At 36.4% G+C, this 15,636-nt stretch overlaps 1 protein-coding gene across 1 annotated transcript in view; it reads right to left on the reverse strand.

Moving 5' to 3' along the window:
- The window catches only part of Iml1 (GATOR complex protein Iml1), a gene marked incomplete at its 5' end in the record, with an annotated part of 444,528 nt that overhangs the window by 154,898 nt on the left and 273,994 nt on the right, over window positions 1-15,636 (reverse strand). Inside the window, one exon of the mRNA XM_090374757.1 lies at window positions 3,405-3,552. Within this exon, the coding sequence (XP_090230883.1) occupies window positions 3,405-3,552 (148 nt within the window). The remainder of the gene's footprint in view (window positions 1-3,404; window positions 3,553-15,636) is intronic.

A 15,636-nucleotide genomic window follows, 5' to 3' on the forward strand; every position in this document is an offset into this window, starting at 1 on the left:
AGTTCCCTTGCAGGTAGTTGGGGCTTACAGTTTTAATAAATTCAAAGTTCAACTGGATAGCTACCTGTGTGAGGAGGGAAGAATACAATGTGTTTCCTTATCTACTTGGTGTTTTTTTTTTTTTTTTGCCAATTCAAAGTTTGTGGCTTCCTTACACTACATGGCGAATATTATTAGTTGTACAGGTACATCATAATATTTTAATTTTTCTATCAATTTTATCATTTGTCTTTAAGACAATTAACACTTACAAATTTTGATAACCCTTATACATTGTGTGTTTATAATATTGTTGTGAGCCTGTTCAGAAATTATTATTATTATTATTATTATTATTAGCTACATGGTGCAAGGAAGCCTGAGGCTTATGCTGCACCAGCAAAAAAAAAAAAAAAAAAATTCCCCGAGTTACCCTGAGAGAGAGAGAGAGAGAACAAGAGTCAGAAATAGAAGGGAATCACCAAGAAAGAGAAGAATGATGATATCCAGCTCAGGACCCTGGGTATGAGAAGCCCATACTCACCAAATGTGAGCCCCTGGGGTTATGTTAGATTGCCAATTTGTAAAAGTAATCACTTGGAAATTGAATGCTTCTCTTTTGCAATAAATTCTGGTGCTGATACTGTCAACTAATGTAGGTATTTATCAATGTGTACAGATGGTAATTAGCTTTATATTTTTATATTTTATACATTTTAATATAATATGTATATAAATAAAATCTGATTAATCTAATTTTGGCTTATTTAATATGCATATATCATTTAATATGTATATTAATATGTCATTACTTATTAGAGTTCAACATGGCAGTATCAATTATATCTCCATTACTAGCTGGTGAAATAGATAGTATGAACCAGAGCTGTAATGCTCTGGTTCATACTATATTGAGGTAAACTTCTCTTATCATTTTACAAATAGTTGGTGAAATATACGCATCTATAGGTGTATCAAATTTAGGAATTAATAGTTTTGTCTACAACAGTAATACAAAGGGTACTAGGAAAGTTTTGCAATATGACACAACAATGAATCACAGGAAGCTGCTTGTTGCTGCATGTTGAGACATGTTCATACATGTATAGTAGCCACCGCGCCAAGTCGATGGGCTCAGTTATTCATTAGTAGTGAGAGTGTAAAGTGCTTGCGATGGCATCGTGGTTACGAAATGAGATAAGGACAGTTTTGCGGTATAATTTCGTGCGTGGTTTAACCATAGACCAGTGCTTAGAAGAAATGACTCTTGCACTAGATGATGATTGTCCACATCGTACAATGATATTCAGGTGGTACAGAGAATTCCAAAGGGGAAATTTCACTCTGGAGGATTCTGAGAGGCCGGGAAGGCCACGAACGTCAGTTACGGAGAAAAACGTTACTGCTGTGAGGAAAATGCTTGACGAAAACAGGCGAGTGACCTACCAACAGATAGAGGATACTTTGGGCCTAAATGCACCAGCAATTCGTTCGATTCTGCAAGATCATTTGCACGTGAAGAATGGGTGCCGCATCAACTGACTGAAGAGCAGATGACACAACGTGTGACTTGGTGCCGGGAGATGTTAAAAAAGTTTGATAAGGGACAATCTCGATATGTGAACAACATCGTGACAGGTGACGAGACTTGGCTGTAATATTACGATCTGCCGACCAAGGCTCAAAACAAAGTTTGGGTCTTTGATGATGACGACACACCCGTAATTGTCAGAAAATCCCAATCTGTAAAGAAGAAAATGATAGCTGTATTTTTCAAATCGAGTGGAATTGTGGAACGTGTCGTTTTGGACACGCAGAAGACAGTCACAGCTAAGTGGTATACTGAACAATGCCTGCCTAAAGTCATTGGATCTATGAAGAACCTGCGGCCAAAGTCAAGAATGGACACCTGGTACCTCCATCACGATAATGCTCCAGCTCACCGCGCCAAAGCCTGCACCGAATATTTGACCACGACAGGACTGAAACTTCTGGAGCACCCTCCCTATAGTCCAGACCTTGCTCCCTGCGACTTTGCACTGTTCCCGCATGTGAAAATGAAGCTAAAAGGGAGGCGGTTTTCCAGTGATGAGGACCTTCTACGGGCTTGGGACAACGAGTGTGCTTTACTCCCTAGTGAAACTTGGCAGAACTGGTTTAAAGATTGGTTTCGGAGGATGGAGAGGTGTATTGAATGTAGAGGAAATTACTTTGAAAAAATTAAATAAACAAAGCTGTATTGCAAAACTTTCCTAGTACCCTTTGTATGTATGTATTATGATAGCATAACATACAGTTTCTACAATGGCATTAGCAACTGCTAATAGAATAATTCTAGTGCAATTGATAATAGCTATAATTACATTATATCAGAAGATATATTTATATCTTGTGATATAATGTAAACTATTATTACTAGTTTCTGAAACACAATATTGTATTCAATAAAGCAGAAAATGAATTTTAAACTTTCTCTTTATTTTGAGTTAAGTTGAAACTATTGTTGTTTGTTTGTTTGGTTTTTAGGAGCATTAGCAACTAAGGCCATATTGCTCCGGGATATGCGGTGGTCATTCCTTGACCTTTCCGCATCCTCCGTATTTGGTGGTGACGGGCTCGAACCCCAGTCTAATCAAGAAGCGTGTGCTGTGCACTGCTGCTCCTTCCCACCTGGCTACGGAGGCGCCGTTGAAACTATTGTTTTAGCTTCAAAGATAGTGGAAAGGCTCATACTTTTATAAATATAAAACTTTAATTCCTGAACTAGAGTGCAAAGAAGTCTTGACTTAAATGTATAATAAAAGTGTACAATTAATGAAACAAAGCTAACACATCAAAGATATGAGTATGAAAAAATACAATATAATTGCAATCTTATTAAAGTACACCATAAAATATAAAATAGCATCAAATAAAGATAAAAAACAAGCATATTCATGAATTTTACTTAACATTTATAGTCAAGGATGCTATTTTTTTTTTAAGAGAATACAAATTTCAGTAATATAGACTTGATCAAATAGTTAAATAACACTTTTTCAGTCATTCCAAACTGAACTTAACAGGAAGCAAATTAAACTTGTAGCCTTCTTTTATGTCCCTTTTAAAAAAAATCTCCTCTACATCCCTATTCTGGGGTAATGCATTTTTTAATTATTTAAATGTATTCTTTTATATTAGAAATAAAGAATATTATTATTAAATAACTATATAACTTATTTATTTACTTATTAATTATATATATAAAAATTATAAGTCTTACGAGAAAAAAATGTTGAATTGATATTTCTTAAAAATTTATAAAAATGCTATTATGGAAGTGTAATATCCTATGTAGCAACTCCTAAAATTTGTTTTATATTAAATATATTCCTTAAAATATTAAAAAGCATTCATTTTCAACAATTCTCACAGAACAATCCCACCTGTGTGGAGCATTTTCAGCAATAATATCCTCAGGCAGAAGGACATAATATGAAATTACATAGTCATTCTGCAAACTAGATTTATCTGGAAAGTAGTCTGTAGTAATGGGAAGGAGAGCTGGGATAACAAGAGACTTCCAGTCCACTCCTAAAAATAGATGAAGTGCTCAGAAATGCAGAACAAGAACAACTATTATTTGTATTCAATATATGATGTGTAGCATTTTTACCTTACAGTAGGAATGTTCAGATAAAACATATAGTAAATAAAAATGTGGAAAAAAAAAGTTTATTGGAATTAGAAGTATAAAAAAAATTCTTGTGACTTTCTGAATGAATCACATTTTTACCATCATGTAAATTTAACAGCACTATCATTTGACTTAAATTCTGTCATGATAATCTACATCAGAAACTGAGCCACATTTAAACAAGTACAGTACAATCCATAAAACCATATATATAAGAACATATATACAGTATATAAATAAAAGAATATATATATATATATATAAAAATATACAGACAAGAGCATGTTGATGACACACAAAGTACTAACCTGAACACATCTCCAAGAAAAGGCCTGAAACATTGGGCAATATATTTGATTTTGATAGGATAAATAAATTCATATTATGATCCTTCTTAGTTTAATAAGATTTTTTTCTAATAATTTGCTGGTACTAACTGTTAAGATGACTGAAGAAATTTTCAAACCTGATTAACAATTTAAAAATTATTCATCAATAAACATTACTTCTGCTGAAACACAACAGCTGTACAAATTTTATTAAGACTTGTTAAAGCTATATAAAATAAAATAAGATTATAAGAGCTGATCAAGTCATAAAAGTTTCATATTACATCAGCAAGAATAAATGAATTATAAACTATACTAAAGGCATCACTGTATCCATGTGGCCTATATCATGAACATACATAATAAGTGAGAAGGCATTTAAAACAACTTTTTAAATCTTAAGCCAACAGTCACAATAATAAACTATTTGATATGATGTAAACTGAAATTTTTCAGCAACAAAATGAAGAGCAAAAAATTAAGTGATCTTCATTTTGTTACAAATTATAATCTGTATTAATTTTATTTCTTATGAAGTAAAATTTAATTCTTAACAGAAGTTAATCATTTTTAAACTGATTATATTTAATCCTCACCTTTTTTGGTTCCAAATGTGCATCACATTTGAAATAATTAATTTTTTGTTAGCTTCCAACAAATTCAGCAATTCTAAATAATGGACAACTGTATGATTTTTGGGAATGGTTTGGTTTCGCCATCATAACAATCAGCTTTGGGGTTTATGGATGTCTTGATGAAGGAATCTGTTACAAAGGCTAATCTTTCATCAGCTATCATCATCTTGTTGGTAGTTTCTTTGTCAATGAATATTCAGCTATGCATTGATGTCAGTTTTAATTCAGCTTAAAATGCAATGATGATTCAATTGAATGGACTGAATCTATCTGTCCACTGGAATGAAGGAGAAATATATCATACAAAAAACCAGAATTCACGATTTGCTTTTTGCTATCATGTACTTCGTTTTTTCAGCAACGCCTTCCAAATTACCTCACTGTCACTGTCGGTTTCTGTTCTGCAAGCAGCACCAAATGCATTTCCAATAATTTTAATGCAATTAATTCTCACTTCTTAGCAGACATCCCCATATATGTAAATTTCACCTTTCAGATTGAGTTCTGTGATATTCAGCTGTTTATTATTCTCTTAATCAGTCTGCTTCTGTAGTTACATTTTCAAATCAACATAAGACGGCTTGATAAAGAGGTACAAAATTTTTCAAGTAAACAGAGCACACTTAACGTTGCCCACCAGCTTCTGGGGTAGAGGGAAAGAAGCAGCTCAACTCACTACTAATATCCAGAAGAGATTAAGCTATAGATGGCAGTATGAGCATTGAATTAGCAGCTGAACTCAATACTATGATGTGGTCACAAAGGAATTGAAGTTGCTACAATAGATAAAGGGATGGTTGAATGGGAGATGACAGAGAGTGGTAATCATTGGACACTGCTCTTCGTGGACAAATGTTATTAGTGGAGTTCCCCAGGGTTTGGTGTTGGGCCCATTGTTTTGTATATTTATCAATGATATTGATGAAGGTATATCAGGTTTAATGTCCAAGTTTGCAGTTGATACAAAGGTTGGCAGAGTTGTTAACGACAGTAAAGACAGTATGCTACTCCAACTAGATCTAGATAAGTTGGGGAAATGGGCTGAGAAGTTGCAATTGAAGTTTAATATTGACAAATGCAAAGTACTGCATATGGGTAGCATACCCAAGAGAAATGTACCAACTGTGTGGTACTACACTCAGGGAAGTGGAAAGTGAAAGAGACCTGGGGTAATTGTGCAGCCAAATATGAAGTTCGCTGAGCAGTGCAGACAGGCAGCCAGGGCAAGTTATGGAGTCTTGTCAATGATACATAGGAATTTTGCTAGCAGGGACAGGGAGGTGATTATCCCGTTATACAAGGCAATTGTCAGGCCACACCTAGACTACTATGTACAGGTCTGGAGGCCTCATTTTAGGAAGGGTGTAGAGTTGCTGGAATGAGTACAAAGAAGGACAACAAGATTGGTAATGGGAATAAAGGGGTGTTCTTACCAAGAAAGTTATGTTATTTTGGTTTTTAGGAGCATTAGCAACTAAGGCCATATTAATCCGGGGATATGCAGTGGTCATTCCCTGACCTTTCCACATCATTGGTGGTCACAGGCTCGAACCCCGGTCTAATCAAGAAGCGTGTGTATGCACTGCTGCTCCTGCTCACCTGGCTATGGAGGCTACCAAGAAAGGATTAAGTTCTGCAAATTGCAGAGTAGGCACCTGCGAGGTGATCTGATTGAGGTGTATAAAGGCCTTGAATGGGTTGAGCAAGCTGAATGCCGATGGGATTCTTCCTCTTGCTCAGATTAAGAACCTGAGGGGAGACAGTTTCAAATTGAGGAAAGACAGTTGTAGAATAGATGTGCAGAAATTTGCCTTTAGCCAGCGGGTAGTTGATTGGTGGAACAGACTTCCATCTTTTGTTGTGGAAGTTGATACCCTAAATAAATTTAAGGCTGAGCTGGACAGATATTTGGAACAAATGGAGGGGTGAAATGGGAGGAGTTTTTTTTGACTGATGCTGTATTAGGTTGCTTTCTTGCATCGTATGCCTCTACTAATGCTAACCATATAAAATGAAAATGTAGAATTAAAAACACAATACAAAAGAAAGAAAGAAAAAAAAAAAAAACAGAAAAAAAAAAGGAAGAAAAAAATCAGTACAGCAAACAAAAAAATAAAACAGACTGAACACTGTTCCAAATGGCTAATAATAATAATAAACATTATTATTATTAGCCATATGGTTGAAAGAAGCCTAAGGCTTATGCTGCACCAGCCAAAAAAAATTTCTGAGTTACCCTGAGAGAGAGAGAGATAAAAGGGAATCACCAAGGACGAGAAGAATGGTGATATCCAGCTTAGGATCCTTGGTGTGCCAAGCCCATACTCACCAGATGTGAGCCCTTGGGATATAATCTTCCTAAATGAAAAATATGCCAGTCATGTTGTTGTTGTTGTTTAGTTTTTAAGAGCATTAGCAATAAGGCCATATTGCTCCGGGATATGCGGTGGTCATTCCCTGACCTTTTCGCATCCTCCGTATTTGGTGGTCATGGGCTCGAACCCCGGTCTAATCAAGAAGCGTGTGCTACGCACTGCTGCTCCTGCCCACCCGGCTACGGAGGCGCCTAATATGCCAGTCATATGGTGAGCCCAATAAGTGATGAATAGAAAGTAACCTAGTACATAACACAACAACAAACAAAGGGGCAGGTTATCAAGATAGAGTGTTATAGAAGGAATATGCCCCTATTATAATTTAAAATAAATGCCAATTAATAATACCATTAATATAAATTTGGAAAACTTTCAATTAAATCAAACAAACAAATTTAGTGGCATCCCTAGCAAGTATGAGGTCCAAATTACATGAAATATCACTACAGATGGAGATGAATACCAACTGAAACATGATCTACAGAGTGAGACAAACAAAATAAAACAGACTGAACACTGTTCCAAATTGCAACCATTATGTTTATAGCTTAATTTCTTCTGTATGTATTCTCATTTAACTGTTACTTTGTGTCATTGATGTAGTGCCGACTTGTGAGTGCCCTGACCTGTTCTAGTATAATTTTTCACTGCATATGGGCCACCATTATTCAAATTTGTTGAACTGATCGGTTATTGGTATTTTGGTCAAATTGGCGATGCACTAAATTGTTTACTGTTCAAAATGCAGTGATTCCCTGGCCACTGTTGGACATGGGTCTTCTGATGAGTTGAGGCACAAAGGTCAATATTTTATTTTATATTTGTTTCACCCTGTTGATTACATTGTTGTGGTTGCATTCATCTCCATCTATAATGATATTTAACATAATTTGGTCCTGGTGCTGGACCTGGTTAGGGTGCCACTAAATTTGATTAAATTTTATTTAATTGCATTTTTCCAAATTTAATATTATTTGGCGTTTCTTCTAAATTATATTAGGAGCATATTCCATCTGTGACACCCTTTATATTGACTTATTCCCCCACCTTTCTTTTTTTGTTGCTGTGTTATGTACTAGGTTACTTTTTATTTGCCACTTACCTGGCTTACTACATGGATGGCATATTTTTCATTTATAAAAATTATGTTTACTCGATCTGTGGTGTGTATTGCTTTGCATCCACTGATCTTTGTTATACTGATCTTCTTTTACCTTTGTTTTTTATTTATTTTTTTTTTGTTCTTTATTGTATTGTGTTTTTTATTGTGTATTTTTATTTACATGATTAGTAGTGTTGTTGTTGTTTGTTTGGTTTTTAGGAGCATTAGCAACTAAGACCATATTGCTCCGGGGGATATGCAGTGGTCATTCCCTGACCTTTCCGCATCCTCCGTATTTGGTGGTCAAGGGCTCAAACCCGGTCTAATCAAGAAGCGTGTGCTACGCACTGCTGCTCCTGCCCACCTGGCTATGGAGGTACCGATTAGTAGTGAACTAAGCTACTAATGCACTGCTCATACTGACATCTATAGCTTAATGCTTAATTTCTTTTGGATGTATTCTTATTATATATATATATATAATTAGTACTATGTAACTATACAGTAAAATAAAGATGGTAGTAGGGAGGGAAGTAGAAGAATTAGAAATATATATGAAATTGGAAGGCACTGAAGCAATTTAATGTCAATATATGAGTATTATGCAGTATAAAATATAATACAAGTAACATTATACAGCAAAACAAAAAATAAGGAAAAATGAATAATAGGAATAATGAATAATAAAATGAATGATAAACAGAAAAATAAACGACAGGAAGACTGCTATGTACTGTCTTTATTAAGGGACACTAATATCATAACAATCAAGTGTGTTTCTGAATGATGAGAACTGTGCAACGACTGATTCTCATTATGTATCCTGAATTTTACACAAAAAGAGAATATATGTGCATACTATACAAGTACAATAGGTGCAAAGATACGTCTTCATATCTGGATTGGAATCTGGGAAAGAGACTATAGGTGTGAAGACGTAGACTTCTGAAGCTCCTGCAAACGGATGTTTTCTTTGAAATTTTATTATATTTTTGATTAATTAATGTATTAATTTGTGTTTTACAAATAGATTAAATAGACTTAGTAGCGTTCGTTAGCTTATTTTTTTTAATTTAGCTAGTAATTTAGTGAGTTACAACTTGCTACTCAAACTGCTATCATATCGGTGTTTTGGTGGGAATATCCTAGCACGTAACCAGTAGCACAGAAGAATAGCAGAGTTTTAATTGCAATAAATAAGTATTCTGAAGGTTTAATCTTTTTTTTTTTGGGCATATATCTTTTGTAGTTAGCTAAGGATATAACTAATTTAACATTGTGATTGTTATGGTATAGAGTAACTTGATAGTATATATCTCGAACTTGATAGCTAGGTATAATGTAAAACTATATAGTGGAATATGTATACAGCATTAGCTTAGTATAGTCAGTCAAGTATTGTATAGTCAATTAATCAATTAAATTTATTAATCTTATTAATTTTAAATTAATTAATTATATTTTTTTTTAAATGGAAATCATGCCCCAGATTACAGCAGCAAAGCAATGTGCACAAAGTAGAGGGAGTGCTGTGGCTCGGGGGGGGGGGGATTCTGCAATGCATCACAGCCTAAAAAAATGTGAAACTTTTGTGAAGTGTTTTCAGACCTTTCTGGAATAGGACATGATCTATCCAAGGAGGATGTCTTTGTGTGTGTGTGTGTGCTAGGTACAGAGAGTGTCAAGAAATTAGGTGCCAACTCAGTGTTCCGATGGGCTTCTATGAGAGTTTGAAGAATTGGGTAGATGCCCTCGAAGGAATTAAAATGAGGGACCCATCAAACTCTCAGCTGCCCAACTCAATGCCAGAGCTCACTCTTGTGCATCAGGCAACACAGCGGCACTCTCAGGACAGAATACACTGGTTGCACAGGAGCTAGTTATTGTCGGTGACTCTATTGTCAGGGAGACAGGAAATATATTGTGCAAAAAGGATAGGTGGAATAGGACCAGAGTATACCTGCAAAGGGCAAAAGTTGATAATGTTGTAGAGCAGATATCATCTTTTAAGGGCACAAAAGGTGATATTGTTGTACACCTTGGCACTAATGACATTAAGAGTAGGAGATCTGTGGATTTATTTAACAAGTACAGGTTAATGTTGAAAAAAATTCGCAAGTTAGGGTTAAATTTGAAAGTGTCTGAAATTCTGCCCAGACATGATGAGAGCCTTGTCAATCAATTCGGCCCTGGAGAGATTGTGCAAGGCTCTTGGGATAGAATTTTTCTCTGCGTGGTCTGTGGTTGCTAACAGAACATATTGTTTCTATACAGGGATGGCATACACTTAAATAGAAAGGGTGCAAGAATATTTTCTGATGCTATTGAGGTAGTGTTAGGTCAGTAAGAAAACTACCAGGTTGTGGGGATTCAGAGAACAATAGATTAGCAGTTGCCACAGACAGAAGTGAAAATGATTCTTGTACTGTTTCTATTGTAATGAACAACATCCTGGAAACCATGGTGCCGGGGATTTCAAGGACTGTTGGGAGTCATCATGGAATAAGTAAACACATGGGTTATGTTAGCGTAACTAACATAACCCAAATTAGTTATGCTAACATGGATTAGTAAGAACAGATGCATATATATACTTGCACATACACCAAAGCCAGGACTACAGTAAATAAATGTGATGAATTTGAGGAGCTGGTGAAGGCATCGGAGGTGGATATTGTTGGGATATCAGAAATAAGAAATGAAGAAGAATTGTAATTTGAGGAGTACAATGTGTAGAGAAAAAATAGATAGGATAGAAAGGGAGGAGGTGTCATGCTGTTAGTTAAGAAACTAAGGAAGTGCATCCAGTTGACATGGGTGGACAGTGCAGTGCTGAGCCAGTTTGGTGTGACATAAGCACTGGGAAAGCAAAGTTCGGTAGGTGTGTGTTATAGGCTAATGACGCTGATGAGTACAACGCACAACTCTACAGAGAAATAGAGTGGGCCAGTAAATCAGATTGTCTTAATATGGGGGATTTTAACTTCCCAGATATAGACTGGAACTTGTGAGTTGGTCACTTGCACATTAGCAAGACTTTTGTGAATTTATTGGATGTTTGTTTTCTATAGCAGCATGTTTGAGGGGCAACCAGAGGGAGTAATACTCTTGATCTGATTATCATCAGTGATTATTCATGCATTAAGAATCTGCAGATAAAGGAACCACTAGGTAGCGGTGATCACAGAGTACCGATGTGGGATTTACTCATAGATGTAACTACCATTAGGGATAAAGGGAAAGGTTTGCTTTTGCAACTGTCTGAGACCACTGTAGACAGTTTTTACACTCTATACAGTGGAACCAACTGATGATGTTACCAACAGCAAATTCTAAATGGGAAGCATTCAGGGAATTAATCTTGGAAGCTACTAGGCTTTTCATACCAACTAAAAAAATACTGTTCAAGGTTTAGGTCTAAATGGATGTCAGATGAACTAATGAGACACATGGCAGAAAAGAAAAATGCATGGGCACATATAAATTAACAGCAGACACAGATGCCTATAGTAGATGTAAGATAGTCTGTAATCAAGTGACAAAGGAGGTTAGGCAAGCAAAAGCATAAAATGAGAAATCTTTGGCAAAGGATGCAAAGAAAAACAGTGAAAACTTCTTTACTTATGTAAACTCTAGAAGGAAGGAAATGAATGAATCAGATTGGTCCACTTGGTATCGATGGTTCGATTGTAGATTATTCTGCTGAGGTAAATGCCAAATTGAATGAGTATTTTGCATCTACAATTGCACATGAGGAGTTATTTGGAGGGGGAGAATGCCAGAAGTTTATCCAACTCTGGCAGGGAGCTAAATGATTTTGTAATAACTGACAGCAAAGTGGAGAAGAAATTGCTGAAGTTAAACATAAGGAAGGCACATGGGATGGATGGGATCTATCCAGATATATTAAAGGAGACAGCAAAGGAAGTAAGCAGGCCCTTAACCATGAATATAAGAGCATACTTGGCCTCAAGGGAGTTTTCCATGTACCGGAGATGTGCATATGTTTCTCAAAATTCACAAAGGCGGATCAAAAGGTGACACAAGTAATTACAGACTTGTTAGTTTAACTTCTGTTCTGGGGAAAATAATAGTCATTGGTTAAAGATCATAGGCAGTGCAGATGATCATCTAGACAAGGCTGCAGTTATAATTCATATAGAGCATGTGTTTGTTAAGGGGAAGTGTTGTCTGACCAATCTGATTGGATACTTTGTGGTGACAAAGGAACTGGATGCAAAAAATTATTTTCATATCATACTTGGATTTTAGGAAAGATTTTGCCACTATTGCACATCTAAGGCTAATGTATTCAGGGCAAGTTGCTGCAATGAAGAAAAGGATGGTTGCGTGAGAGAAGACAGAGAATGGTAATCGATGAACACTGCTCTTCATGGACTATTGTTATTAGTGGAGTTCCCCAGGGGTCCGTGTTTGGCCCATTGTTGTTTTCTGTATTTATCAATGATATTGATGAAGGTATATCAGACTTAATAGTAGTAGTAGTAGTAGTGGCGGCATGTGATGCAAGAAAGCAAATGTATGAGCTTATGCAGCATCAGCCAAAAAAAAAAAAAAAATCACACCATTCCCTCCAAATGCCTGTCCAGTTCCTCCTTAAATTTATTCAACCTCTCAACTTCCACAACGACAGATGGAAGTTTGTTCCAGCAATTAACCACCCGCTGGCTAAAGGCAAATTTCCGCACATCTATTCTACACCTGTCTTTTCTTAATTTGAATTTATGCCCCCTTAGGTTCATAATCTGAACAAGTGGAAGGATCCCATCAGAATTCAGCGTGCTCAACCCATTCAAGGCCTTATATACCTCAATCAGATCACCGCGCAGGTGCCTAGTCTCCAGCCACTGCAATTTGCAGAACTTAAGCCTCTCTTGGTAAGAGGATCCCTTCATTCCCCTCACCAATCTTGTTGCCCTTCTCTGTACACGCTCAAGTAATGTCCAAGTTTGCAGACGATATGAAAGTAAGTAAGGTTGTTAATGATATTAAGGATGGCACACTACTGCAACAGGATCTAGAAAAGTTGAGCAGATGGGCTGAGAGGTGGGAACTGAAGTTTAACACTGACAAATGCAAAATACTGCATATGGGTAGCAGTAACCCCAGAGTAACTACCAACGGTGTGGTATGACACTCAGGGTTGAGGAGAATGAAAAAGACCTGGGGGTAATTGTGCAGTCAGATATGAAGCTTTCTGAGCAGTGTAGACAGGCTGTAACAGTAGTTCATGTGGTCTTGTCAATGATATATAGGAATTTTGCTAACAGGGATAAGGAGGTGATTATTCTCTAGTATAAGGCAACAGTCAGGCCATACCTTGAGTACCACACAGAGGTCTGAAGGTCTCATTTTAGGAAATATATTGAGCTACTAGAACTGGTACAGAGAAGGGCAACGAGATTAGTGAGTGAAACAAAGGGTTGCTGTTACAAAGATAAGCATAACTTCTGCAAATTGTAGTGTCTGGAGATTATGCACCTGTGAAGTGATCTGATTGAGGTATATAAGGCCTTGAATGGTTTGAGCAAGCTTAATGCTAATGGGATTCTTCCTGTTGCTCAGATTCCACACCTGAGTCATAAATTCAAATTGAGGAAAGATGGTTGTAGAATTGATGTGCAGAAATTTACCTTTAGCCAGTGGGTATTTGATTGCTGGAACAAACTTACATCTGTCAATGTGGAAGTTGGCAGCTTAAATAAATTCAAGGCTGAACTAGACAAACTTTTGGAGTGAATGGATGGGCGAAACGAGAAAAGAGTTTGTTTTTTTTCTTGGCTGATGCTAAATAAGCTTGCTTTCTTGCATCATATCATCTTCTACTAATGCTAATGCTACTCAGAAAGACAAAGTATGTATGCATACACACATACAGACCCTGCGGATCCTTTCTATGGTAATTAGACAGAGCATGCACATTCTTACATGCATGCATGCACACGCGATATAAGATGGGTACGTGAGAACTGTGATGAGTATGGATGATGTACAGGATATAATATACAGAAATTTTGCCAGTGGGGAAAAGGAGGTGATTATTTTATTATATAAAGCAATGATTAGGCTATATCTTGAGAACTGCATACATTTTATCATTTCAAGAAGGATGCTGAACTGTTAGAACAGGTGCAGAGAAAAGCAGCCAGATCAGACACATATGTATTCCTACCATGAAATACTTAAGCTCTGAAATCTGCAGAACTTGGAAACTAGGCATTTGTGAGATTTGATTTGATTTGATTTGATTTTTAATGGCGCATTGGCAGCTAAGGCCATAATGCGCCAAGACAAACATTTGTGAGACAAAAAGACTGAATGACGTGTTTAAGGCTTTAAATGAATTGAGCTAAATGCTGGTGGCGTTTAGCTCTTTCTCAGAGAGACATAAGGTAACATAAACTGAAAAAGGATGCTGCAGAATAGATGTGTGAAAATTTGCTATTAGCCAAGGAGTGCTTGGTTATTGAAATAAACTAACATCTGGTGTTGCATAAGTTAAATTCTTAAATTCTGATTAAATTTAAATAAGTATTATAAAAATTATATTAGAGGAGTTACGCAGATGAGGTGGGTATTTTGTTTTCTGCTGATGTTGTATAAGCTTGTTTCCTGCAACACTTACCACTGCTATACTAATATACTGACACAGGTCAGAGAAAGATTCCAGATTGGAGTCTATCTCTACACTGATTACATCACATCTTGCTTACTTTATGAAAGTTTTGAAAGTCCCCATTTCCAGTAGAATGAAGATCTTAAGGAAAGAGTACAAAGTGCTTCTACTGAAATGAGCAGCAGACTGGTGGGGCTTTCCAGGACTGCTGAGAGTCATCGCAGAACAAGTAAATACATGGACTGTGTTAGGGTAGGTAAGAATAAGAACAGGTGCATGTAAACTTGTGTGTACACCAATGCTAGGAGTTTAGTAAATAAATTTGATGAATTTGAGGTGTTGGCAAAGATATCAAAGGCAGATAATGTTGGGATATTGGAGATGTGGTGTCATGTAGATACAAGGAATGCAGAATTGGAATTTGGTTTGGGTCATACAATGTGTACAGAAAAGATAGACAGGATGGGAAGGGAGGAGAGATTATGATATTAGTGAAGAAACACATAGGAAGTGCAGCCAGTTGACAAGGGTGGACAGTGCAATGTTGAGTCAGTTTGGTGTAGCATATACACTGGAAAAGCAAAATTGAGAGTAGCAGTGTGTTATAGGCCTAATAACTCTGATGAATACAATGAATAACTGTACAGAGAAATAGAGTGGGCCAGTAAATCTGATTGTCTTATAACTTCCCAGATATTGACTGGAACTTGTGGATTGGTCACTCGCACATAGCCAGGCTTTTGTGGATTTATTGGATGATTGTTTTCTACAACAAGTTTGAGAGGCAACTAGCATTAGCATTAGTAGAGGCATACGATGAAAAAAAAAACCTCCCATTTCACCCCTCCATTCGTTCCAAATCCAGTCCAGCTCAGCCTTAAATTTATTTAGGCTATCAACTTC

The sequence above is a fragment of the Mastigoproctus giganteus genome, chromosome 5 (assembly GCF_048544385.1).
Source record: "Mastigoproctus giganteus isolate SK-2022 chromosome 5, ASM4854438v1, whole genome shotgun sequence".
Lineage (NCBI taxonomy): Eukaryota > Metazoa > Arthropoda > Arachnida > Uropygi > Thelyphonidae > Mastigoproctus > Mastigoproctus giganteus.